This window comes from Lissotriton vulgaris, chromosome 1_1, assembly GCF_964263255.1.
Source record: "Lissotriton vulgaris chromosome 1_1, aLisVul1.2, whole genome shotgun sequence".
NCBI lineage: Eukaryota > Metazoa > Chordata > Amphibia > Caudata > Salamandridae > Lissotriton > Lissotriton vulgaris.
This window is the reverse complement of record NC_141685.1, coordinates 1,756,210,565-1,756,237,678: the sequence shown is the minus strand read 5'-3', so window position 1 is coordinate 1,756,237,678 and position 27,114 is coordinate 1,756,210,565. Positions and strand designations below refer to the sequence as shown.

Genomic DNA, 27,114 nt, shown 5'->3' with positions numbered 1-27,114 from the left:
AATTCATTGTTTTTAATCAAGGTGTGGTCCAGGTGTGGATCACCATCTATCCGTACATAAGGGAAAGCGCCAGGCAGTTCTCTTAACTGCCGATTTCATTTTAAGGGGTTCCGTTTGAAGATGTTAGAGATTTGACGAGGCAAGTCATAAAGCTGTTATTCCTGTGTAATTTAGGAATCAGCACAGTGCTCTTAGGGGCTGTCCTTGCGCCGTCCAGAACTGTAAATGCACTGTTTGCAGTTTCCCAAAGTGCAGAAGGTACAGTGGCACCAGGCCCAGCAGTGTGAGGGTCCACTCTACCGTTGTTAAAGCTGGGTTTTACTCCCATGCCTGATGGTGGAGGCAATTCCTTGCTTGCATTAAGGCACATGGCACCCTTGCTGCTCTACTGCAAATGCACATACAGTGACTTGAAACAGCGCATAACATTGTGAATCCATGAATGGTACAGTTATTATTTTAAGTATTTACATCTCCTGAAGAGTGGTGGTGATGGGACTATATCATTCTGCCTAAGATCACTCTGTGTTTCCAAGTAGGGGAGTCGTGATTAAAAAAGCAAGTCCATTAATTCAACAGTCAGCGTCCTGCAAGTCCTCAACTGACTTTTTAAGGCAAAGACATTGGATTGCCTTACCTTGTCAGCTAAATCGAATCCCCATTGCAATTATATGGAAAGTAAAAAACGGTCACGTATTTTGTCCCATTATAACCGTCTTTTTCTATTTGTCCCATTTGGGAGATAAAGTGATGAATCCATTTGCTCAGGTTCACACATGGGTAAAGCGTGTAAAAGGATTGACTTCTTGACTGCCGGTTTCCACAGTCTGCACTTAGCCACTGAATTGCATCTGACTCCCTGTGACCTATCTGCTGCTGGGTGACTCTAGTGGACAAGGGTCCACTATGTTGAATGTGTTGCAGATGTTTTTCTGCTGAACAGGGACCATTGCTGTCTGTACATTAGGGTGCAGGTGCACCCCTTCCAACTTACCCAACCCCCCTTTGCAGTTTCCTATGCAGGAGGCGAGTCCCGCTGGCGAGCTAAGGAATGGCAAATTATGAGGCACAGTCTTTGGCAGGGCTTTCTTGCCATGAATCCCATCTGTATGTAAAATGCAAAGCTTTATAAAGTATGCACATTGACTTGCTCCTGTTGAAGAATGTATTAACCAACACTCGCTGATTTAGTCTTAATTGAAGCATCAACATTGTATTAGCACTCATAGAGTAAAGTAGATTGTGTAAAACTACGGGGGATAGAATGTGGCCTATCGGCTAGGGCGTGCGACCTCAGAGTTGGGGAACCTGGCCCAAGTCTCGGCAGGGACGCTCAACATTCTGTGATTCTGAACAAATCACTTAATCTCCCTGGTGCTCATGTAAATTATTCTGATACCCTGTCAGGAGATAGGAAAAGCATAGTGGCATGATTTGACGTGATGGGAGAGAAAAAGTTGGAGATAAACATGACAGAAAATAGAAAGAAAAAGGCTGGGATGTGAATGAAGAAAAGATAGGATGCTCAGAAATAATGGAATGGAAGAGATAGAAAGCAAGAGGGAGGAAGGAGGTGTGAAAGAGAACGAGCAGTGGATGCACTTTTGTCTAAACTGAATGATGAGTGTGCCCGATGTTGTATATCATGACAGGAGTCTGCATCAGGAAACCCACCTAAAATTGGGCAAACTTCCCCTGGTACTGATGGTAGGGACCCTGTAATGAATGGACCACCACCTATGATAGCCTGCAGGCAGACTAAGACCAACCTTTAACTCCACCATCCAGTGTTACTTATAACAGCCTTATTGGTGACAGTGGCGTAACAATAGCCCCGCCTCCCCTGCAGTATGGAGGGTCGCGGGCCTGAGAGCTCTAGACTGGCACAGAGAATGGGGGGCCCCCTCCTTGTACTTTGCAGGGGGGCCCCCTCAAGTTTCGTTACGCCACTGCTCCAAAGATACAGCACTGTTACCGTAGCTCCAAAGATGTGGCTCTGTTACCATAGCTCCAAAGATATGGCTCTGTTACCATATCTCCAAAGATACAGCACTGTTACCATAGCTCCAAAGATACAGCACTGTTACAGTATCTCTAATGATACAGCACTGTTACCGTAGCTCCAAAAATGCGGCACTGTTACAGTATCTCTAGCGATACAGCACTGTTACCATAGCTCCAAAGATGTGGGTCTGTTACCATAGCTCCAAAGATATGGCTCTGTTACCATAACTCCAAAGATACGGCTCTGTTACCATAGCTCCAAAGATACGGCTCTGTTACCATAGCTCCAAAGATACGGCTCTGTTACCATAGCTCCAAAGATACAGCACTGTTACCGTAGCTCCAAAGATGTGGCTCTGTTACCATAGCTCCAAAGATATGGCTCTGTTACCATAACTCCAAAGATACGGCTCTGTTACCATAGCTCCAAAGATACGGCTCTGTTACCATAGCTCCAAAGATACGGCTCTGTTACCGTAGCTCCAAAGATACAGCACTGTTACAGTATCTCTAACGATACAGCACTGTTACCGTAACTCCAAAGATACGGCACTGTTACCATATCTCCAAAGATGTGGCACTGTTACCATATCTCCAAAGATACAGCACTGTTACCATATCTCCAAAGATACGGCACTGTTACCATATCTCCAAAGATACAGCACTGTTACCATAGCTCCAAAGATACAGCACTGTTGCAGTATCTCTAATGATACAGCACTGTTACCATAGCTCCGAAGATGCGGCACTGTTACAGTATCTCTAGCGATACAGCACTGTTACCGTAACTCCAAAAATGCGGCACTGTTACAGTATCTCTAACGATACAGCACTGTTAACGTAACTCCAAAGATATGGCACTGTTACCCTATCTCCAAAGATACAGCACTTTTACAGTATCTCTAATGATACAGCACTGTTACCGTAGCTCCAAAGATGCGGCACTGTTACAGTATCTCTAGCGATACAGCACTGTTACCGTAACTCCAAAGATGCGGCACTGTTACAGTATCTCTAACGATACAGCACTGTTAACGTAACTCCGCAGATACGGCACTGTTACCATATCTCCAAAGATGTGGCACTGTTACCATAGCTCCAAAGATACAGCACTGTTACCATATCTCGAAAGATACAGCACTGTTACCATAGCTCCAAAGATACGGCACTGTTACCATAGCTCCAAAGATATATCACACTTTTTCTCTCCCCAGCAGTGGCCCTCGTTAGGCTGCCATGCGCCAATGCACACACCCTTGCCCATAAACCAATGGGGTGTGCGTTCTGGCAGAAGACCCTCCCGGAACACAAACAATGCTTTAATACTTTCCCCATTTTGGAGAAGTATTGCACAGTGAAGAACACATACAACATTGGAATAATGTGGAGATGTTTTTTACTTGCTTCACCACTAGGACTACCCTGAGGAGGCTTAATTTTTTGAGACACATCTCTGTCTATACATTTTAGTTGACAGAGATTTACATTAAAACCCATAGGTGGTTCCATTCGAACATCCATGTAAGAATCCATGGAATGCTCCCTGACCCAAAATAGTCGATACCACTATTTTGCATTATTTAGGCAACTTTCCCATGCAAATCATGATACAAGCTGAAAAGGAAATCCCAACACTACATTTTGATTTGCACCACTTATATGATGCAAATCGGTCAAAAAGTATTAGTAAATATTTTCCCTGTGTCTCGAAAACAAGGCCCTTTGAGGGTTTTGGAGCTCCTTTTTAGGTCTCGCCTACGCAACACGCATGCGTTGCTTAGGAGTGCATGTAATTGACTTGCTTTTTGGGACACAAAACGTGCACGCTTTGCAGTGCCATCAATGGCAACACATGCACGTGAGGCGATCTACTTGCGGGAGCGCGTGCCGCCAAATAGCAGCAATTATCGCTCCCCCAAGTGCAGGCCCCACTCCTCCCCCTGCTGCCGTGCCTCCCCCTGCTGTGCTTGTTTTTAAATGCCACGGAACCTGCCCAAACATTTTAATGTCAAGGTAGGTATTTACAAAGCATGTACAGATCTGCACAACGATGATATATATGACCCAGAGCCTGATGTTTTACCCTCACAAATGAATATGGGATCCCCGGTCATTGTCTCCCAGATATGCCGCTGATGGCCGATAATGCACACACAAATCCGTGCACACACAACCTGGAGCACATTCCGCCCAGCAAGAGGAGAAAAATGAAACTCTGCAAGCAAGGGACATAAGGGTGGAAAAGAGCTGGAAGCGGAAACAGCAACATCATTTCAATATGGGAATAAAAAGATAAAAACCACTGAAAGTCCGCGAAGTGTGTCAGTCATTAAATGCAACCAATCAGCGGTCATCAGTCAAACGCTGGTACTGCATTAAGCTTAAGCAATGTTTTTTTTCCCAGGCAGCAGAACTGTCAATTTTTTGGGACCTTGGCAGGGTTCCTTCCGAGACGTTCCATCAGCTGAAGCACAACAGATGGCCCAAAAACATGTTTTGACTGCTGCTGAAGACTGCAGCGCAACTCCGTGCCTCAGTCCTCGCCATTAAAGTGCTGTGCTGCCACCTGCCGGGCACTGTGAGCAGGCTCCTTGGCACAGAAAGAATTGCTTTAGAACGCCTTGTTTTCTGTGGGTGAAGCAATCTAGCCATTGTTTCCACCACAGTGCATCCGTGAAAGACACGTGACCTTTGCGAGCAGAAGAAAAGCAGCGCAAAGACTGCTTTTTGGAGGAAAATTACTACGGATTGTTAGAACTTTTCTCCCATAAAGGTGACAAACTGAATTATTTGTGTCTGAATAGTTGCAACTCATGTACACGCATTAATCTTATTAGATCTTATTCTTAACAGCTGTCAAAGTGCATTAAAATAAAATTGGGAACTGTGATCCTGAGTGCCATGGGGTGATGTCAGTAAGCGTGGGCATGGCTAAAATGAACAAAATATTCTATGACTATTGTGCTGGCCTGTCATCTTCTGGTAACTGCATGTAAATTGAAAAAGAAAGGCAGGTCAAACGAATCAGTGGAAATGCGCTATTTTATGAAACCTCTATTGGTTATTTCAATGACTGCAGGGGTTTGTGTATTTTAGCCAGAGGGCCACAGAATTGAATCTTGGTTGGTGCAGTGGGAAATAGTTACTTGTGTATCTTTAGTGCTACGAGCTTCCAACCTTTGACAGAACCAGTGCGAATAATTAATTGTTTAAACTTGCTTTATACACAGTACAAAAGTAAGATAGGCCGCCTCAAAATGCACAAAACAATTCCGTTTTAAGAACAAGCATTGGCGTAGCCAATAGGTCTCGCCTTTGGGACCTTATATGTATTTAGTTATCCAGCACAATATCCTTGGTGAAACAACATCAACTGTTGCATGGCTAAACACTTATAAGGTCCAAAAGCGAGACCTATTGGCTATGCCAATGATTGTTGACTTTTACTAGGAGTGGGAAACCACGCCCAGTAAACACGACACCCTGGGGTACCAGTTAGATATTTATCTCGTGAGGTATTCCAGCCTTCCGAGTTCTATGCCCTGCTCACCACTTCCCCCGGTAACCCTGTTTCAAAAGCATGACTCAGAAGGAGAATGATGTCAGAATTCAAGCGGATTCATTTTGAGGATTTTTCACGTTTCATTCCTAATACAAAGGTATACTTTTACTTTCCTTTCATTTAGTGTTAAATAAGAAACATTATGATCATGCGTAAGAGCAGCAGGTGTGAGCACCTGCCTTCCTAGAGCACCAGCACATACTATGTAATATCACAAGTCAGTCTGTGTACAACCACATGTGTTTGCCATCTGGGTCTGAATCACCATCATGTGCACGTGCGCAGTGACAAAGCAGCGAGGTGCCTGGAGGTTTGAAAGAAAACCCCTGTCTCAGCATCATATGCACTATTTGTGCACTGGGCTGTCTCTAGTACAAATGCCAACTCACGCGTTAGTGCATGCGGTGCAGAGAAACTGGCCAAGCGTTTCCCTTCTGTGCAGTGTGCTCTTGTGCACGTGGTGATCATACAGCCTCAGTGCAAAAGCAAGCTGGGGGTGTTTTACATAGTGAGGAATGCTTACGTCTGTTAAAGAAGCCCAGTGTGAACGCATGCTGCACAATTCTCAGGACCACCACTGCTCTGCACAGATTCTTTGATATTTGTCCCTGATGGATTAACAAGCATGTACCTCTGGGAAGAAAGTTCGAATGGCGAAATGTTTGTAGTCGAGGAAAGGAATAGTGCCCGCGGCGTCCACCACGTCCGACTGATCGATCTGCAGCTCTGCAAATCCTGGAAAGAAGAAGCCCCCCAAAAACAGACTATCAGCTGAATAATACACGTCAAAGTATTGCACCAACTCGCTTTCAATGCTGAGAAACTTCACAAGAACAGCATTATGACAATGTACCAAAGGTGTATGATGGTGATCAGAGACAGGCGGCGTGCCTTTGCATCAACCAGCACAAATGACAAACTTCTTGGAAGTGATCTCTGTCCTGACATGACTACACTTCCATGCGATTGATTGTAAACTTGAACACGTGGAAAAGTCACCCACACCCTGCACATCACCCTGCAGCCAACAGCATTCACGAAGTGTATTCACAAAGCTTAAGACATGTGAATTATGTTAAGGGATTGTGGTATGAACAGTTTGTACAACACAGCCTATGTTAACCACCGCATATCAGAATTGGCTGTACCCTGTTGTGGGCAAAACCCATCCCCGGTGACATCCACCAGGGCTCTCAGCTGTCCTGATTTCTTCCAACACCTACACAAGGCTCTTGGCTCGTCTTCTTCTAAAGTACCCAAGAAACATCTACTGGCCGGGTAGTTGTAAGGCAGAGTCGAGACTCAGCAGCACAGGCTACTGTAGACATGCAACACCGAACCTTCTGAACATGAACGGCATGAAAACAGAAACATCGTTTATTGGGGCCTTCACGAGAACACGGTACCTTGACTGTGGTGTCAGAAAGTGGGAGCAAGAATGTTCTTCACACAAAAATTCAGAAACGGTAGCGTGTCCAACGACCCAGGGCTCCCAGTCACACATCGGATCCTAGCGGTCACCAAAATAATGACCGCCAGCTCGTGATGCAGAAAAGGGATCCCCACTCCCCCAGGACACCACCTTAATGAACAGCCCATTCTTTGCTTCTGTCCCAGTGAGATCTTTGCAATGTAATTCATGTTAGGAAACTGACGAAAGAAATTCAGAAACTCGATACAATTCAAAGTATGTAGGTGGCCAGGCTCAGCTTGAACCTTGCAGGCCCTGGAAGACTGTCACTTGCTCACCATGGAAAAACGATTATCATTTAAAATACTGTGTACTTGCTGCCAAACGTGTTTGGAAGACAGTGACCCGGATACCTGCAGAGAACAACAACCCCGGATGACGTGGCGTGTCAACACTTGTTTCTTGTTCATGACTGAGGAGTTGGCCCACTATTCCCCACATCCAGGACCATCATACAGTGCAGGTAAGCATTATTTTACATGCCAGTGGTCCAGGAGTCCCAGGAGTCCCAGGACCCAGATGTGGCAGCTGAGGGCTGTCATGTGTTCACTAGGTGGGGTCAGAACGGCAGATGTTCAATTACAAACAGCTGTGCTGGTTAAAATGGAAGTTGTGGGGCCAGTGGGCCTCCAACAGTAAAACATGTGTCACTGATGGGATGGGAACGAACCACAGCAGAGAAACCTGGGAGAAACCACTTATCTGAAAGACCCTCCTCTTAGTGAAGTGCTCGAGAGCGCCACACATTGTCTCACAACTTACAGGGAAGATGGACTTTTCCCCATTCCTCATAGCTGAACAATAGCATTTAGATGAATTTCCTTAATGTTAGTTCCTACTTTTATCACATATCTAAAACAATTTATTTGGACCATGTATGACTGATGCTACAGTATATTCGCGATGCTAAAGAGAGCTCAAAGACAGTAGACATAAAAAGAGACATAAATAACACAAGGCATACTCAGCTGCCAGAGGGACCCTACCGTGCCGTATTTCGTTTCGAAGGTCGGATTCCAGAAGTTCAAGCTTCAGACTCAGTTTGCGGCTCAGCTGCTTGGATTTGTGTCTGGTTATCAAGATGGCGGCTGCCAGAGAAGAGAACATCATTAGTTGTTTTCAGTACAAACACATTCACACTACCAATCTTCGCGCGTTATTTATCGTCCAAGCTAAACGCCCACAACTTTACGCTCTGGGTAGCTGAATATAAAGACACAAACCTTTCGAATTAAATTCCAAAGCAACACTGAAGACAAACTGTGGGTATTTATAGAGTTTCTCACTGACGGACCACACAGGCCTTCATGTTTTTTCTCCGTTCCTACGATGTCTTAAACGTTCATGCGCGTGACTCTGGGCCAATGGCACTGCCATGGTCTACGTCTGCACAAGCACGTATACCACACCACTAGAGGAAGGGTGCCAGTCCCAATGAAGTCTCTTTCAAAGTGATTTTAAAACCACCCAGGAATTACGCCATGACCTCTAATACTAATCTCGATAGTTTCGCTTTTTGAATTGTAAAAAAATATTTTTAGCAACTTTCACTAACACACAGCACAAGTACAGGACGAGTGCAAGGTTTCCAGGGTTCGATTTGGATTAATTTTTTTCACAACTTATGTCCATAACCCTCCTCTGCACGATTCTCTGAGTAGCTTTGACAAAAGGACCAATAGTGCTCCATGGAATACAACTGTTCTTTGTTAGGGAGGTTTGCAGTGCAACTGCCCTTGCTGAGGTGTAATCTGGGGATGGTACAGGGTGTAATATGGATCATATGTTGGCAAGGGGAGGCCAGGTTGGAAGGGGCAGTGTGTTGCAAGAGAGTACAAGCGGGAGCAAGAGGGTGGACCCCAGAGTTCAAGCGGTGGAGTATAGGATGCTAGAGAGAGGTGAAGGGTTAGCGCAGTGCTAGGGAGAGATGAAGGGTTAGTGCAGTGTTCAGAGAGAAGAAAGATGTAAACTTGAGTTCTACACTCAGAGCACACACAGCTGTTGTCACTGGAGCCTAGGGTTGTTTGGGACAGAGGCACTGGGAAGGAGGAGGTGGGAAATGAATAAAACACCATGGGGTTTCACAAAACACAGGCAAGTAGAGGAGAAAGAAGACTAAGGGATGTGGGCGAGGGGAAAATTGGCAGTAAAAGCAGTGCATCCTACAAAATTGTGGGGTTATGCAGTTGCACAAATTCAATTGCCGTGCAATGTTAGAACACTATTCATCGCAAGAACTGGAATATGATGCTGATAAAGAATATGTTTTGCAGAAGAAAACAATGTGATGATGGAAGAACACAGTGCCTTTGCTCGTGTACATATCTAGGACCCCTCCATCAAACACCACCGCAATAATGCATCACTGAGATCAGGTGGCATTACACATAAATTACATGGAAACATACAAGAAACAATCCAAAATGCAGCTTACCCAATATAATAATAATCAGCAAGACTGGGATCAGAGCAAGAAGGTACAACAACTCTGGTTCTGCTTTGACAGATGTCTTGAAGTTGCCCAGTTTGACCTAAAAACACAAAAGTATAGTAAAGGAATGCCTATATCATGACATCATGAAAGCAGCTATAACCAGGGGAAGCTAATGTCATACGCTAGCACCAAAGAGCATCTGAGACCATTACCTGTACGCGGCTCCTGGTACCACTCAAATCCTTCCGCTGCCTCTGTGCACTTATAATGAACTCATTAGAGCTCACAAGAATAAAGCAACTTTTATCCCTGTATTGTCTTAACAAATTATCCAAATTTAAGAATGTTTGTATTGTACTGTGAACTTGCAAAAAGATGAACCAACAGAGTTTCTTTGTTGCTGTGCAACCTACCCACAGGTTAGAGAGACATGGGATGCAGCATTTGGATTAGTTGAGCCTCCGGGTAAAACCATTACCCATAACCTGTAATAATCTTCCATTATTAACCCTAATGCTAAGCCTGGCAGCCCGTGGATAAACAAAAACAATGATTGGCTCCTTCGGATGCAGGGAAATGATGCTGTGCAAGGAGAAGACCCACCGCCGCGTGCATGGTCCCAGGTGCACAAAGAATATATTAGACAGTTTTTGAAGCGGCTTCAAGTCCAGGCACTAGGCGATGTCACCCTCAGGAGAGTAAAAACTAGATGTAATAGTGTCACCAGAAAGGTAACTTTACCCATCTTTGTTCTTATTGTGACAACACGCTGCGTGATATAATATAAAGTATCCCGCTGCATGCTTCTATACCTGCATTTCATAACTGAATACGGAAAATGTATTGGGGAGGAAGTGGCTCAATAGGACAGGACATGGGGAATTGAAGATAAACGCGCGCACAAAGTCAGTCTAGATTTCTATAGAACAGTAAACATCTGGTAAATTCCCAATAAAAAATCATTCGACCTTCACAGGACTTTGGTGACGCCAGAAGGGTGGGTTGGCTCAGCTGCTTTAAAAAAGAGGAGCGTGTCTATTTTTTGAAGATCCTAAAGTTAATCATGTAAGTTAAGTATTGTGTTTGTATTAATCTCTCTTGTTTGTATAGAAGAACTTAGTTGAAAAATACATTTAAAAAGAAGTGTTTGAGCAGCCCCTTTTCCCCTACTTTCTCTTTGTAGCGACCATGAAAGTGACACCAAATGTCTATTAGAAGCGTTGGATTTATTAATTAGATGTTGCTATGTCCTTGTTCTACGGACCACTTAACCACTTGGACGCTATTGGAGTTAGGCCCCTTATAATGAGATTTCCATTGAAATGAATGGGCAGTGCATGACGAGTTACCCTTGTCATTAGCATTGAAGAGGTTAATACCCGAATCGGAAATAAAAGTAGTTCAAAAATACCACTTTTTATCACACAAAGATTGGCAAGTAAAACCAGTCAAATATGTGTCGGGAAATACGGCAAGATTCTCAGCTGAGAACAGGTAAAACATGTAGCACAACAGCGTTATTCCCCATTCATAAGTGTATGAGTTAGATATGGTAATACTGCGAGAATCAGTATTCACAGAGTGTGCCCTTAATCCCCCAAATACGGTAGCACTCACTCTGAATAGGGAACTCGGTGGGACAGGCGGACTGGGGGATCTTGTGAAAAGGTAAATGAAGGTGTAGTATCACCATGATAGATAAACACTACTACACAAACTGATCCGGTTTCAACAAAGAAGTTTACTTACAACCACTTCCGAGATCTTATCCTTTGCATCTCTCTGCGACTTGCAATGTATGGTGCTGGAGCTTATATTCTGGATCACACATGGAATGGACTTGTCCGTGTACATGACAGTGACTTCCAGTTCCATCGCCTCAATGTCAAGATCATCTTTTTCTTTCTGTCCAGGCGAAAATGGAGAACAAGAAGCTTGGGTAAGTACTAAGCTGTACTTCAACAGATTTTTTCTAAATAAGTGAAGTTGAAAATTGTATTAACACGTCCCACCAACGCGACCATCTGCGATCATTGTGAGATTGGCCCTCTCGATCTGTTAAGCGCTGCAAGGTATATGTGCAAAAGTTAGGTCAAGAAACCCGCTCACTCAGTTTTCAGGATTGTCTGCTATGGTGTCACTGCTGATCTGCTAATATCTGCTTGTTTTTTGTTCCAAAGTTTTAGGCGATCACTGACAGAACAGTACCCATTGTAGCAGATAGGCTGACTTCAGTCCCAAGCCAGACCTCTTCTATGGACTCCGCTAAGTCTCTCTAGCTTGGCAGGACATGCCACACTTGCACTAGTGCATGGCTGCTCACCTTGCCCCACGAACCATAGTAATCCTACATTAGACATTGCACTGGTGTCTGGCCGCCACCTCAGCCACCCTGCTCCAATTTCACTGCTGCACTGACTTCTGGCTGATTCCCTACACCCCTCCTCTGTTTTGCAGATTCTGACTTCAAAGGTTTCAAACTTTAATCCTAAGAAAGGTATCTTTTTGGGCAGGAGCAGACCCTGCCTAGTCTATGAAACAGATTTTACTATACAATGGATGGGTAGAATACAACCTTCCACTACGATGAGGTCTGAGGGAGGGCACAGTGAGCTTTTAATGAAGACACTGCTATCAGAGACGAGTTGTTATCAGACATAAATGAGCTGCCAAAGAAAGTGCCTCCTTGTAGGATAAAGCTGGTGCCTCCGCTTCTGAGTGAGCTATTAGGACAATAAAGATTATTAAGAAGAGTACACCATTAAAAAGGGCACCGTTACCTAGCAGCACTGTGCCTTTAGGGGAGGCTACGTCTGTTTAGGGAAGTGGGCTGTTAATAATGAATGCTGCTGTAGCATTCATTCAGGCCAACACATTTGGAGACATCAGAAAAAGAGAACAGAAGGCTTTTGTACTAGTTAAGCAGGAGAGGTTTTTAAGTCTCATACTTGGGGACTGAGTTCAGGTAATGCGCCACAATAATGTGGAAACAACTATAGTCTTTAGAGATGCTGTTAAAAATGAAAATCCCTCCATGCAGAAACTATTTTCAAAGCAAACCTTTTTTTTGTTTGCAGGCATTATTGTATTGGTGTTTTTAATAAAATAAACAATAATTGAAACAAAACACGTTTAAACAAAACACATTACAATAATGAACTATCCTCCCCAAAAAACCCAGACCCCATCACATCATGTATCACTACTTATCCAAACCTTCTATTACAGAAGATATTTCTACTTTTTTTTTACACATTTTTTACCTTGGATTCATCATCTGATATCAGAAGTTTTTTCTCATTTTCTTCCTCGGATTCATCTTCTGGAACTTTTAGGCAATCTAATAAGTCATCCCAAGTACGTACCCTGTCGATTGATCCTCTTCCTTTTTTTAATTCACCGTACAGCATTGCACTCTCATAGCCCGCCCTCCGAATCAGTTCTTCCTTTAATTTCACTACACTCAGGGTCCTAGCCACCTATCAATGCATGGTTAACTCTCGTCTGGCAAGTACCAGGCCTAATTCAATAAACCTCATATTTTTACTATTAGCAGGTCTTGGAAATCTTCCTAGTAGACAAACCACATGTGCACATTCACTAGATCTCTGCGTCACCTCATTTATACAGTATCCCATCAATGCTGTACATGACCAGACCGTGTGCAACATTTCCGCACCTAGTTCGCAGCACATGCGGCACAACACAGTTGTGTCCTGATAAATCCCCACGTGTCAGATACACCATATGTAAGTAAAAATAAAAATCTATTTTAATCGCACACTCTTGGATACAGTGTTTGAACTCACAAGAATTTTCGCCCAATCTACCTCACGTATAGGAGGCCAGATTCACAGAACTAACTTAAGACAAAATGCTAAAGTTACTACCATTGTGGTATTCACAGAAGGCATTTACTCATTTTGCTATTCACAGAAGGCACTTACTCATTTTGGTATTCACAGAAGGCACTGATGCATTGATGAGTAAGTGACTTCTGGGAACTTCTGCTATGTAATGTGTGCGCAATACAAGTGTCTCTAAACTAGGATTCAGTTAGACACCCCCACATAAATAGGCTTTGGCCCTGCAATGTTAGATGCATCTGGAACAGGATGATAACTTGCATGCTTAGATTACGGTAACATACTGTATTTGGGTGCCACTGTTAAAAGTCTAAACCGGCTTCAGGCTATGCAAAATGCGGCGGCTCGGTTGGTCCTAAGGCAACCGAGAAGGGCTGCCTCTAAAAGGGCCTTGGATACTCTACACTGGCTTCCTGTCAGGAAGAGAATTGTGTTTAAGGCCCTTTGTACATGCCACTGCATCACCCAAGGCATCGGTCCTATGTACCTGCAGAGTCTTATTACCCTCTAAAGGCCTGCACGGTCCCTTAGATCTAGTGGGACTGGCCTATTGCTTGTCCCTAAAGTCAAGAGAGCCAGGATGGGTGGTAGATCTTTACAGCTCTTGGCGGCCAAGAGCTGGAACAAACTCCCTCTGGAGCTTTGGCTGGAACCCTCTGAGATCAGGTTTAGAAGAGAGCTTAAAACATACTTGTTCCTTCATTAATAGACCTGTGCGTCACTAGTCTGGGCATGGGGATCTGTTTCTCCCACTTACTACAGCGCGGGGACACGCCGTTGGCGTAACCAGGTGCTTTAGAAGCTTCCTTCTTCTTATTATTATTATTATGCATATGTGCCACTACACTGCAAATTGAAATATTCAGTTAGTATCAAACCATTTGTCTGCATCGAAATGTGAACTTTGGCTAAAGAAAAACACAGTTTGATAACCCAATATGCTGATATAATTCAAAAGAATTTGAGTAGGAAACTTTTTGTTTCCAGCTAATGTACTTTGCTGCAAAACACATTTCATTCTGAGAAAAGCAGTAGAATCGAAACAAGTACCATAGTGACTATCACAAATACCATATGTATGTTTAATGCAGAAAACTGGATTTTCAAATATTGTAGGTTTTAATGCAAGCAGGACAGCCAGATCACTGAGCATCAATTTTTACCTCCTGATCATTTATTTAAAACATCTGTGCAGCCCTTAAGTGTGCCATATGTTAGTATTAGCGAGATTAAGGTGCTAAATTGCACTGATGCGTATGCATGATGATAGCAAGACGTCCAAGGGCTGAATGGCCCTGCAAAGAGTGCTGTGCTCTAACCTATAATCGAGGACAATGATTGCATAGATAAGGACACTAAAGTATTCTATCATCCAATAGGAGCAATTTATCCAAGGTGAGGCATAGGATTGAATGAGCATTGACTCACAAATTCTTTTTCAATTCACCTCAGGTTTTAGAGTGACTACTGAAAGATGGGGCACAAACCTGCATCTTTCCAGTACCCACCATTCTATCCATCTATTAGTCTATCTGTCACTCTCTCCATCTATGAGTGTCCATTTGCTGTCAGACTGTGCACATGGTTTGTGGAACTACACGTGTGTCTGCTTCTGCATGTGTATTTTGTGTGCGGCCACAAGTGTTGGTCTGACCACTTGGTAAATGTATAACTCTATGTCTACTGACTGTGTACATGGGTGACTTCATATCTTATGGGCTCTTTGCATGTGTGACTGTAAGCCTGTGTATACTAGTAGCTGCATGGCTGCTTGCCTTTGTGTTTGTGTGTCTGTGCTTTGTATAAGCATACATGTTCATAGTTGTTCATAGATGTGCTACGTTATTTGAAGGTGTGTATATATGGTCAATCTATTCTATTTGCAAACATGTAGATGTTTGTTATGTGTCAGTGTAAGATGCAACCAAATCAAAGCTATTCTGTTTGTCGATGTTCTTTACCCTCTGATGCTCATTACAACTGACCTGAAAATCCTGATTTATTCCTAACTCCTTTTTTGTTTCTTACTCACACAATTTTCACTAGGTGAAACCTGCCGCACATCGTGTGAGTAAAGAGCACTAGGTCTGCACTTGCAGAATTCAGAACAGGGCAAAACATCTGCCATTGGTGCATCATCCCCATTCTGAAGTACAAACTCAGATGTATATGCAAATTGTACACAAGCTGAATGCCACACCCTTCGTTATTTACCTAGTGTGCAATGTGTTTATCAAATAATAGGCAACTCATAACGGTGCCCTAATAGCTATTCACAGAGGTACATCAATGTACGATGAAAGCGCTGTTACTGAACAGTATCACTGCAGATAATAAGTCAGTTTTTAAGGGAGAGTACAACTATCTACTATGCATGTTCTAAAAGCAGCAAAGTGGTAAGCTTACCATTATCTTTAGCACAGATTCAGATTCTACAGGGGTGCGTAGAACACTGTATGAAGTAAATTGTGGGTCTTCCAGATATTCAAGTGCACCACAATCCGACTCATTTGCTCCTGTGTGCAGTTTGACATGGAAAACCTGCTTTGCGTGTTCAGTTGCGTAAGAAGGCGACTCAAATTGGCAGAAGGTTTCATTACCAGAGCAATCAAGGAGCTATAAACAAGGTCCAGGGAGAGAAAAACACTCAGAGACTGCTGCAAACAGATACATAGTTTCACTAAGTACAATTTCCCACCCAACAGTGAAAAGGTACTTGCTGCATAATTGGCTGTACAGTTGGTTTCTTCTATCAGAAATGGATCATCAACCAATTCATTAGTTAGCCAAACATCTTGCATTCTGCTGTTTTCATTGTTTTATTGTATTCAGTGCTAGAAACAATAGCCCCGTGATGGAAGCATTTGTGAAATGATCACCCCCCCCCCCAAAGCTATCTGGTGCCTGAGATATCTTGTCATCAAAAGGATAGACATAGTCGAAATGCATCCCAGGGATTGGCTTCAATTAATTCTAGACCATTTTTACATCTGAGGGAGCAAGTAGACAAAATAATCCTGCATTAAAGGACAAGAACGTCATTAATTGTGAAAATGCAGACACACATACTCAAAATAACCAGGAAGCCAAAATGTGCCTTAACATCACCAAGCAAGCCCATATTAAACCCACTCTTAAAGCACTCAAATGGCCTCCAGAAGACATTAGGATTACAGTGAGTCTTCTGCACCACTCACAAAGTGTACACCTTTCACACATCTTCCAATGACACCAACCATCAATGATCCTTCAAGCATACAAACCATGGAGGCAAATAATTGGGAATTTAAGGTCCTAGAATGTAGAACACTCTCAACCCTTACCTGAGATCTGAGCCCAATGACATGTAGTTGCTTTCAAGTGAACTATGTACAGACCCAGGGTTGCAGCTGACAAACATAGACATGGTTACTTACCCATTGACTGGTTTCCTTTTTCGAATACCCATTTTTGCCTTCATACGAATAGTAAAGTAAACACATAGCTACACAACACACTTAACAAAACTGGCAAATAAACAAAGAAAGCAATAAGCATCTATAATCTAATATGGGGAAAGAAACTGACGCTTGAGGTTCAACCAGGGTCGTACATCTGGCCCTTAGTATCTGGTATTTAACAACGGAGTAATTTTGTTGCTCTAGAAATAACACAGTCGCCTTTGAATATTAAATCCCTCTTCTATTGCCATTACTCTTGCTAGTGTTTTTGTGAACCATACATGGAGGCTGCTTCTGTATTTCCATCTGTCATTCTGTAGCTTTATCCAATAATTGCTAAATATGGTCATGTGTTTGCTTTATTCTCTTGCTTTTCATTTCTAGGTAGTGTTCATTAAAGCTTTATAATCCCTCTGAAAGGTTCGAATGAGGAGGAAACATGTAAGTGCAGGTGGTTCTACTCAAAGAGTAAGTGCTCATACTATTAATTAACATTATGAACTTAAACAAATGAATGCTTATATTCCACCTTTTAGGATGAAGTTTTCAGAGCGCACCCAGCCTCACTGCCTCCTGCTTGGCATACATTAGTACGTAAGGATACCTTGCATTCTACATCTGGTCCTAGGTGACAGTCCTGGAGCACCCACGTTATTGGGGCAGCTTCACCGAGAAGCAAAAGTGCACCATGTGCCAATGGCCATAATGGTTAGTTACAAACTGCTTGACACATGCACACAGTTCTTGCTGGAGGATCTAAAGTAAGATTTCCTTAATAACTGGTTAACATGAGTCGCAGGGTCTTCCAGGGCACATCTCTGCCCCTGTCTCCTATGAAGCACACACTCCTTGGAGCATGCAATGGGATGGAAGGTAACACATTCACCTATGTGTTGTCACATGGGCGTGGAGCATGCACGATGGATGCTGGTGATGGTAAAGGGAGTGGACGTGCTAATGTGAGAAATGTTCATAACAGAGGATGGCCACAGAGACAGAGGAGCAGAATGGGGTGTTTACGGAAAGTGTTATCATAGGAAGGGGTAGAGGGAAGGAACGGAGAGCAGGCGCGACAGTGTGGGAAGACGTTATAACATTATAGTTTCCATATGAAGATGGTGTGTTGTTAGTGTGGGACAGTGTTAACGATAATCCACACTCCCACTTTATAAAATAGTTCCTTCATCTCTTACATCCACTATAGTAGGGTGTGTGGTCTAATGGCTGAGTTACTGTCAAACTTTGTGACCTGTCTTCTGACCCTGACTTACACACTTTAAAAAAGTCTCTGAGTTTTGGGACATTTCTTTATGTCCTTGTTCCTTAATTAGCTTATGGTCCAACATTGCTGGCTCTTAGCAGCAGGCTGGACACTAGCATAGATACAATATAAAAACATTGACTGGACATTGGCTTCCCTTCTGACCTTGAAAGTGCATAGAGATGATTCAAGTTTTGCTGTAGCAATCTGCCTAATCTAGTTACTGGAAATGACAGATTTATTGAGAATGTATATCAACTTATAATTTAGGCATGCAAGAAAAATATTTAAAAATGAAAAACAAGAAGAGAGGTATTTCAGGCCTACCTTGCGAAGATCAGTTCTTTTTGGGTGTGATAAGCTCATGCTATCAATGATATCCAAGTTTTTGCCAAGGACAGTTATTTTGCGGCCGCCACTGTGAATAAAGCATAGGCAAATGCTTTGTATGTCCCAGAAAACATGCAAGACTGAGGCAGGTTAATAGTTACATTCACGTAAACTACATTTAGCAAAAACATGTTAAAGTTTCTTTACATTTTCATTAAGGTACATTTGGAATCACTTAATAGGTACATAGTGCAGGTTGTTTCACAAGATTAAGGCCTACTTTAGAGTTTCAAGGGAATGGAAAATCTTCCACTTTCTGAAGCAAATTCTAAATGAGGAGTAGAATCTACTGGCTGAATTTCCTACACTGTGGTGATAGTATTGGGAAGAAATTCAGACAGTGGGTTCTACTCCATATTTCGAGATTCTGCCAGAAATGAGAGGATTTCTAGTTCCCTCTAAGCTCCAAGTGAAGCGGATCGGGAACACTGTGGTAAATGTCCAACCACATTTGTGGCTCCCTCTTTATTTAGAGTCAGGGGAAGGGCCAGCTTTACTGTGCTGGAGGCCGAGCAGGCTCATCCAGTGTAAACTCCCAGTCTGGTGTCCCTTCCACCGGGTCACACTGATGGTCATCCCGCCCTACTGAGAACAGAGATGTCACGCATATGATGCATTCAGCATTGTGCCTCAGCTGAAACACTGTCTAAAACTGTTATGAGTGTGAGGCAGCTGGGAGTACATTGCCTGTTGCTTGTACGCTCTGCTCCTGCAGACTTGTGGCGATTGCAGCTCAGCTATGGGCTGCTAGTAGGCTGGCTTTGCTGCCACAATGTATCTAGTTATTGTGATGCCCGTTGCGTGTCGCCGCACGGCTCTGACTCAGGATGTAATGCAAAGTCTGGCTGCGGCGCTGCAGGGGGGGCGACACTTCCGGTCCTGCTGCTAGAGTGGGAAGTTTGTGAAGAAGGTAGCTGGCAAATGGTTTGCAGGACTTCTGCACCGGCTTCGCAGCACTTCCTGCTGCTCACACCGCCCGCGCTGTCCTGTGCTTGTAATTATGACCTCAGCTCGTGGCAAAATGAGTTATTGCCGTGCCGTACCTGGGAGAGAGGGAGTCATAGATAGGGTGACCAACTGTCATGGGTGCAAATTCAGGGCAGTGAGTGCAAAAATTCAGGACAAAGAGTCAATATTCAGGAAAAAAAGTGAGGACAGAAGGTCAGAATTAAAGAGAAAAATTCGGGACAAAAGGTACGTTTTGCATACACATCAGAGGAAGTCACGCAATAGTGCATAAGTAAATAGACAACCAACACAAGCACAAGTCAAAATAAGTTAATTTTAGGTTGAGAGAACCTTGCACTCACTGCATCTGTTGTGTATGCGAGTGAAACACACCTGCCTTCGCATATTCAAAAAAAAAGTGAAGAAAAAGATCACAGTTGAAGGCTTCTCAGATCTGGCATTCCTCCTCACCACCACTGGATAAAAACACCTGATTCGAAATACTGCCACTGGGCAGAGAGGCCCATTATCATTCTGAATGTGATAATTAAGCCAAAATACCGAATGATAATGGGTCTGATAGCAGTCTTTGCCAGGTCGGGGAGGAGCTGCTGCAGGTCACAGACCACAGCAGGAGCATGAGCTGCCCCCTGCAGTGAGAGTTACAGGCTGCTTGCAGGGGGCAGCTCACACCAATGTCTGAAAATACGGACAAAAGGTGTCCGTGGAAGAAACTCTTACGGACAATGGACAAGAGGCCCAAATTACGGGCAGTCCGTGAAATTTAGGGACGGTTGGTCACCCTAGTCATAGAGATTCAGTGACTGACCCGGTTGTGAAGCACGGCTGCAAGCATAGACTCTGTGTGCTGATTGGACTTAAGACTGAACAGCCTGGACTAAGGATGCGGGTAGCAAACCGAAATATTTGCCGCCCGCATGGTGAGAGTGGCTCGCCACCTGAAGAGCCTGGCTGCTACCTTGTAGGCAATAGGCTGAGGGGCTTTTGCAGGCAGTGTGGAGGCACAAGGTTAAAAGGCAGCAGTCCGCGCCAGTTCTAGCCCCCTGACACGGTTGAGGACTTCTGCTGCCTCGACCTCAATGCCGCTTTTGCCTGCTTACTGCTGAGTGCCCAGAGACTAGCAGAGGTCCAATGGCGCATTGTGTGCGCAAAAAACAGCTATGGAAGTGCAAGGAGTATAAGGTGAATTCAGCTCATAGTGCTGCTGCAAAACTAAAGTCTTTGAACCACTATTGCTTATGAACAACCGTGGAAAAGCCAGATTGCTGCCAAACAACTGTTTATAGCGAGCAGCCTACAATTGGTAACCTGCAGGCTTCAGTTTACAGCGACAGCAAAGACTGGGAAGCCTGCAAAGAGGCTGGCGTGATCCCCTGTAATTTGTATCACCTGAACCCTTGCAGACTATTCGCCGACGCAGTCACGCTGCCTGCTAACTGCCTACTTACTAAAAGTAAGTAGTTAGCAACCACCCACCTGAGTGTGTCAGCCATGTTGATGCACAAATTTCAATAGCAGCACACGATCAGAAAGGTGCCCCTCAGCCTACATCCACGTCTCTGCAATCCCTGCACCCCGGACCGGCCAGATTAATTAGTTGTCACTAACATCATCAACCTTTTACTTCTCTAGGCACATATGCAGCCGGTGTGGGAGGTGTTTCGCTTTCCTTTCCTAGCCAAGCACACAGCACTGTTTGTGTGACACACAGCTGATGAGAGTTGGGGTCCTTGAGTCTGCAGCTGTGGTGCACCTCTTCACAAGCTCTTTAAGTAAATAAACTGGCAATTTGGCATCCATTTATCACAACGAGGATCTCCCGCGAAGTTATTGCCCTTCCATTTCTGGTGTTTTGAATTAGTTTTAAGAGCTTAGTTTCTAGTAGCTGAAATGTGTGTAATTTTTGATATTTATATGTTTCCCTCCTCTTCATTGCTTGATTTTGCTCGCAAGAAAGTGTCACTCATGGTTGCTGAATGTCACTCATAAGTACACTGAAATGTTGATAATGTCACACATTAGCAATCTGAAACCTTGGCAGCTATGCTGCGTGATCCAGAGTATTCACCAATTTTACAAAAGACTACTAAATAGGCAATCTTCTGTTTGAACACAGTCTGAAATATGCAAAGACATCTCAATGTTGCATTTCAAAGCAACAACACGTTAAATTAAAATACATCTTAACACTATCTTCTTTGACATTGTTTTAGTTCTTTGATGTAATAATTTTTACGTTTGCTTTAGCACAAATCCTGATACTGGCTCACTCGATTTTAGAGTTTTTCAATCTGTCAACTTTGTTTACGATTCTATATTCTTCTCATGTGTTCAAGTGCAAGTAACAAAATATCCTCACTTTGAATTGACTCCAAGGGAAAGACAGCAACATCTCTAACTCCAGCCTATGTTCAAATTTAAAAGAGATGTTTGTTTAGAGTTGTGAGTGTATTTCCACTAGTAAAGCCTAAACTCACTTTTGCCCTATCGTACTCACTTGAACCAAGATATAGACAATAGTTATAAAATATGATATTCTTCAGAGATAGAGATATGAAGCAAAAGGAGGAAACAAAGTATGAAAAAAGCAGAGAGTGAACTCAATAAATATGCAGGAAAGTCTCTATGTTATTAGGTAAACATGTATAAGCACATAAGCAATAGGCATGCTAAAAGAAGCACCTTTCGTTCCCACCAACTCACGTTTAGAGGGTGTTCATATTTTTGCCTAGATGAAAACTTGTATGGGGTAGCCTAGCTCCACTGTAGCCTTCGAAATTAATTTACAGTGAACCCATTGTGTTTTAGCAGAATTACGGTAGACCCCTTTTAGCTACTATAGCAAATGCCTCTGGGGCCATTTTGTGCTGCTTCCTATCGCAGCAGGTGACCTACTGGCAAGGGTTTGGCAGAGGGCGGTCCAGAGTCAAAGAGGCCAACAACGGAATCCACAGACCTAGGTACACTAGGCAGACAATCCGCAAACTCGCTCCACACAGAACATGACAGAAGCCCGGGCAGGAATGAGCCACGAGACGATTTAGTCAACAACCTTAGCAGCAGGATTTTGAACACAGATGAACAAGTCCTCCTAAACAAAGGATTAGGCTTTGTACCATCCTATCGTGGTGATACTTTTGAGATCAGACAGGAGCTTGCCCAGTTTTTTCGCAAGATATGTCTCAATCGTTTCTTTAAAGGCAGGCGTTTGGAGGACCCTGATGAGGTGGACACTAATACTGGTCTAAGAAACAAATCAACGTTAAATCCTCTTGCTAATCAGGTTCCTCCTCAGGTCCTTACTTTTGAAAAGGCCTCACAATTCACAAACATCTGTGCTAGTAACAGCAAGCAGTTTCAGAATCTCACAAAGAAAGAGCACAGGCCATGTTCTCTTTGGCATCTGATGACACCATAACGATAAAACCCACTGACAAAGGGGGAGCAATCCTGATAATGGACACCTCTTCTTACCAAACGTAATGCTTGAGGCAATTGGAAGACATGTGTTTTTACACAGTATTACGAGGAGACCCCACTAAGAGGCTTGAACAGGAGATCAAGATTATGGTGGAAGAAGCACGCTCCAACTGCTGGATCACTTCTAATGAAGCTACCTTTTTGATTAAAGTTCATCCCATTGTTCCTTATTTTTACGTACTTCCTAAAGTGCACAAGACCCAAAGACCTCCTCCAGGCCGTCCAATTGTCTCGGGATTAGGGTCTCTATTTGAACCACTTTCCACCTTTGTGGACCATTTCTTGAGGCCTCTGGTAGTAGAGATGCCTACCTATCTGAAGGACACTAAGGATGTGTTGAGGTTAGTGGATGATATCAACTTCGACACCTCAAGTGATTTCCTCGTCTCCTTCGACGTGAAATCCTTATATACATGCATTCCTCAGGATGAGACTCTCTCTACCATTGAAACACTCTTGCTTAAAAGAGCCTCAGACTCAATCACCCCGGTCTCTTTTATTATCAATTGTGCCAGAATAGCCATGAAAGAAAACTTTTTCAAGTTTGAAGATCGATTTTTTCTCTAGGTGTCAGGCACCTTCATGGGGAGCGCTTTCGCCCCCAGTTTGGCGAATCTGTATGATCACACTTTTGAACAACAGCACATTTTCAGGATCGATAACCCTTACAGAGACCATACCTGTTTATGGAAACGGTATATCGATGACGTGTTGGTGGTTTGGAGAGGTACATCTACATCGATTACTGACTTTAAGGGATAGTTGAATAGTCGGAATGAATATCTAAACTTCACCTGTGAGTACAGTAAGACTCAATTGCCATTCTTAGATGTAATGATTTCTGCTTTGGATGACTGCCTAACTACTGAGCTATATAAAAAAACGATGACTAGGAACTCTCTTCTATTTTACAAGAGTTTTCATCCTCAAGCTCTGCGGGACAATTTGCCATATGGGCAATTTCTGCGTATCAAGAGGAATTGTTCATCCACTACCAAGTACCAAGAACATGCAAAGAATTTAGCAGTCCAATTGCAAGCTAGACACTACCCTATGAGACTTGTGAAAAGGTCCTTGAAGCGTGCAGCCAACAACAACCGGGCAGCTCTCTTGGAACCTGGGGCTCCTAAAGAAACATCAGACAGATTGACATGTGTCCACACGTTTTGCAGTTTTTCCAATAAAATCAAGAAGAGCATTTTGTCAAATTGGAAAATCCTAAATATTGGTGACACAGCACTACCTCGTCCACTCTTTGCTTTCAGATGCAGCACCAGTATTAAAGACTGGTTGATACACACACGCCCATGTGTGGACAAGATCAATCTTCAAGACACCCTGTGGGGTTTACCTCATGCACAGGGGCATTTTCCCTGCAGGTCTTGCTCTGTGTGTCCACACACAACCCATACTACAGAGATTGATATCGGATAACTCCGACATTGGGTACTGAAGAGCCACACGAACTGTAACAGTGATAATCTGCTCTACCTAATTACTTGTACCTGCACTCTTCGTTATGTGGGTATGACCACACATTGAGTCAAAACCCGCCTCCTCGAACATAAGAGCACCATCAGGTTCAGAAAGGCTCCTACCAAACTGACCAGTCATTTCCTTACAGCATCACACAACCCACAAGACCTTAGGTGGACGGTATTTGAAAGACCGTTCATTCCATCACACTTCATTGACCTTACTACTTACTTGTTTAGACGAGAGCAATGGTGGGTGCACACACTTAAAAGTGATAGTATGGGTCTCAACAATGAGATTCCATGCGTTTCCCTTTAGAAAAACACTTTATGTTTTACACTTAAACATCCTCCAGTTTTTTACCAAACCTAGATCATTGTCATCATAATTATTGTTTTTGCATTATGTTCAGCTCCGGTGTATTATGGGGGTAGTGTCTGCTCTCTGGGGCCATCCAATTTCTGTGGTATGATCGTAACACATGTGATGTGTATAGTGCATGCACATGGAGATACATGGGATGTTGTTGATCATGCTACCACACTCAATAGAAACATGAGTACTGTACTGGTTTTGTACAGCATGATTGCTGTAGCGTTATTTCTCTATCCACTTTCCTTCTTAGTTGTGCTCTCAAGTGGCCATGTATATGTAGACATACGCCTGATTGGCAGTGTTAGATGCCTTTGTTCACTAGCTAGAATGATACATGTGTCTACTAACAGCAGTGATGTTATCGTTAGTGTGGATATTTCCTCACTTGCGTTTTTGCTGAGTACCGGGGAGATGGTTAGCGGTATTGCGGGGTTTTCTCGCTACCCGGAATGCTTTGTTTAAAACATCAATGAGCATGCTTTTTTCACCCTCGTCATTTTTAAGCATACGCATGCGCGGCAGCGCGGCTGTATAGCATTCCATAGATTCCAGCCAACTTGGTCTCTATCACATGCATGCGCAGTGGCACTTTTGTTGCCCAGCGCGATACAAGCTCTTACTAAAGTTACTAGGCTGCAGAGATCCATTATCATACATCCAAGAGGGATGATTGTTTAGACCCAAGGATTTCGTACTGTTTTGTAAGTAACTGCTGGGGAACAAATCCTGCGTGGTCTCTAAAATTTCCCTAGGACCCTCCAGTTTTCAACCTTTTCTATTTGGTAGACCTACTGGCAAGCCCAGTATTGCCTCTATGCTGGCTTACCTGGACTATGTAGAGTGTTAAATCGCACAAGGAGAAACTAACACACAGGCTCCTACGCCAACTAAGGCCATCTGCTTGATGGACCTCCCAGTTCTGAAATAGTGAGCTGCAGAGTCCTACAAGCTGTCTTAGGGGACTGTCGTTCAGGAAATGTGGGCATATTTTCTGGCACAGCAAGTCTGCTGAACATTCTTCCTGCCAAAAAGTTCTGCTGCTATATATACTGGAAGGTTTGAAAAGTTCTCTGCTCTCACCCAGCTACTGATCCAGCTCTTTCAGTAATTCCACCGCTGATTAATGTTCCCAAGGCTGCAGGTGCAAGGAGATGTGATGTGCATTGCTAGCCAAAGCCTTACCTGGCGTTTTGAAACCGGAGCCTCCTCGTTTACTACCATATTTACATAAACATGAAGATCTTCCTCTGGGGTTAGGACTGCAGGGCCTGCCAGACACAGACACGTGGCAGGTGCTACATTCAGTAGGAGGGAAGTTGCAAACTCTTTCAATTCACAGGTTTGCAAATCCAGTTTAACACTTTGGAAGCTTCACTCATATTTAATCTCACAAAATTCTTTTGTTTAGAAAATGACGTCATATCAGTGGGTGTGAGTGAGTGTCTATCCTGGGAGTATGTGTGTCAGTGTCCCAATGCCTGTTTCTGGAACCTGCTAGCACCTGATGCATGGTAATTGAAAACTGACAATTTATACACCTCTGAATTGATTTAAGTACTTAAATAAAGACAATGATTAACATTAAAATCGCAAAGTGCCAAATTCACACTATCTGCAACAACCATTAGAATGTGTATCGCCTTCTGGCCGAACACTAAATGATTAAATAAGCGTTGCCCAAAAGTGTAATCCTATTGAAATGTAGATCCCGGCTTTGAAAGTTGTCAGTTTCTTTGTGGCTGAAAAAGCTTCAGTCATTATGACCAGTTTAGGAATTAGTATTTTATTTGGCTAGTAAACCCAGCACAATGAAAGGCATTATAGGAGTGCTGCAAAGTACCACGCATTAGGGGTTAGACTAACATTTTAGTGCTGGTCTCATCATCAGCGCACTAAAATGGATTAACTACACATAATATAGCTTTTTTAAAGACCACGACGAGGCGCTGCATCTTATAACAATAGCAGCCACTGCCAGTATATCAATAGGAGCCCATCGCTGACTGGGAAGAGATGTGAACTCTGTGGGCTAAGTGTCAAAACTGCGTGAAATAATTAATGTGGCTTCCGTCGCTGCAGCGTTGAACTTTCACCCAGACAGAATAAATCTGCATCAGGCCTGGCCCTCTCTGGGCCACTCGGTCATCCAGTTTCAGAACATAAACAACAGGCAGGACCCAGACCCGGCCTCATGTGAATCCGAAGCCTTCTGTTCCAACTCCATGACCTCAGCGCAGCAGCACTTTTTAGGTTTTGCCTGGCGAAAGCTGCGCTCTGCGCAGCTTTTTCGCGCAGGCGAAAACCTAATGAGAACTGTAGTGTGGGTTTGGGTCGGCCCTCGTCATTCATTGGCTGGCTCAATAAATGGAGCCTAGCCATTGGACGA

The 27,114-nt window shown here is 43.5% G+C and overlaps 1 protein-coding gene across 1 annotated transcript in view; it reads right to left on the bottom strand.

Annotated features, from left to right (window-relative positions):
* The window catches only part of PLXNC1 (plexin C1), a 456,593-nt gene that overhangs the window by 147,983 nt on the left and 281,496 nt on the right, over positions 1-27,114 (bottom strand). The window contains exons 12-17 of the mRNA XM_086919059.1: positions 18,366-18,456; positions 15,744-15,953; positions 11,221-11,376; positions 9,472-9,568; positions 8,024-8,125; positions 6,198-6,301 (exon numbers count right to left, since the gene is read on the bottom strand). Coding sequence (XP_086775185.1) covers positions 6,198-6,301; positions 8,024-8,125; positions 9,472-9,568; positions 11,221-11,376; positions 15,744-15,953; positions 18,366-18,456 — 760 coding nt within the window. The remainder of the gene's footprint in view (positions 1-6,197; positions 6,302-8,023; positions 8,126-9,471; positions 9,569-11,220; positions 11,377-15,743; positions 15,954-18,365; positions 18,457-27,114) is intronic.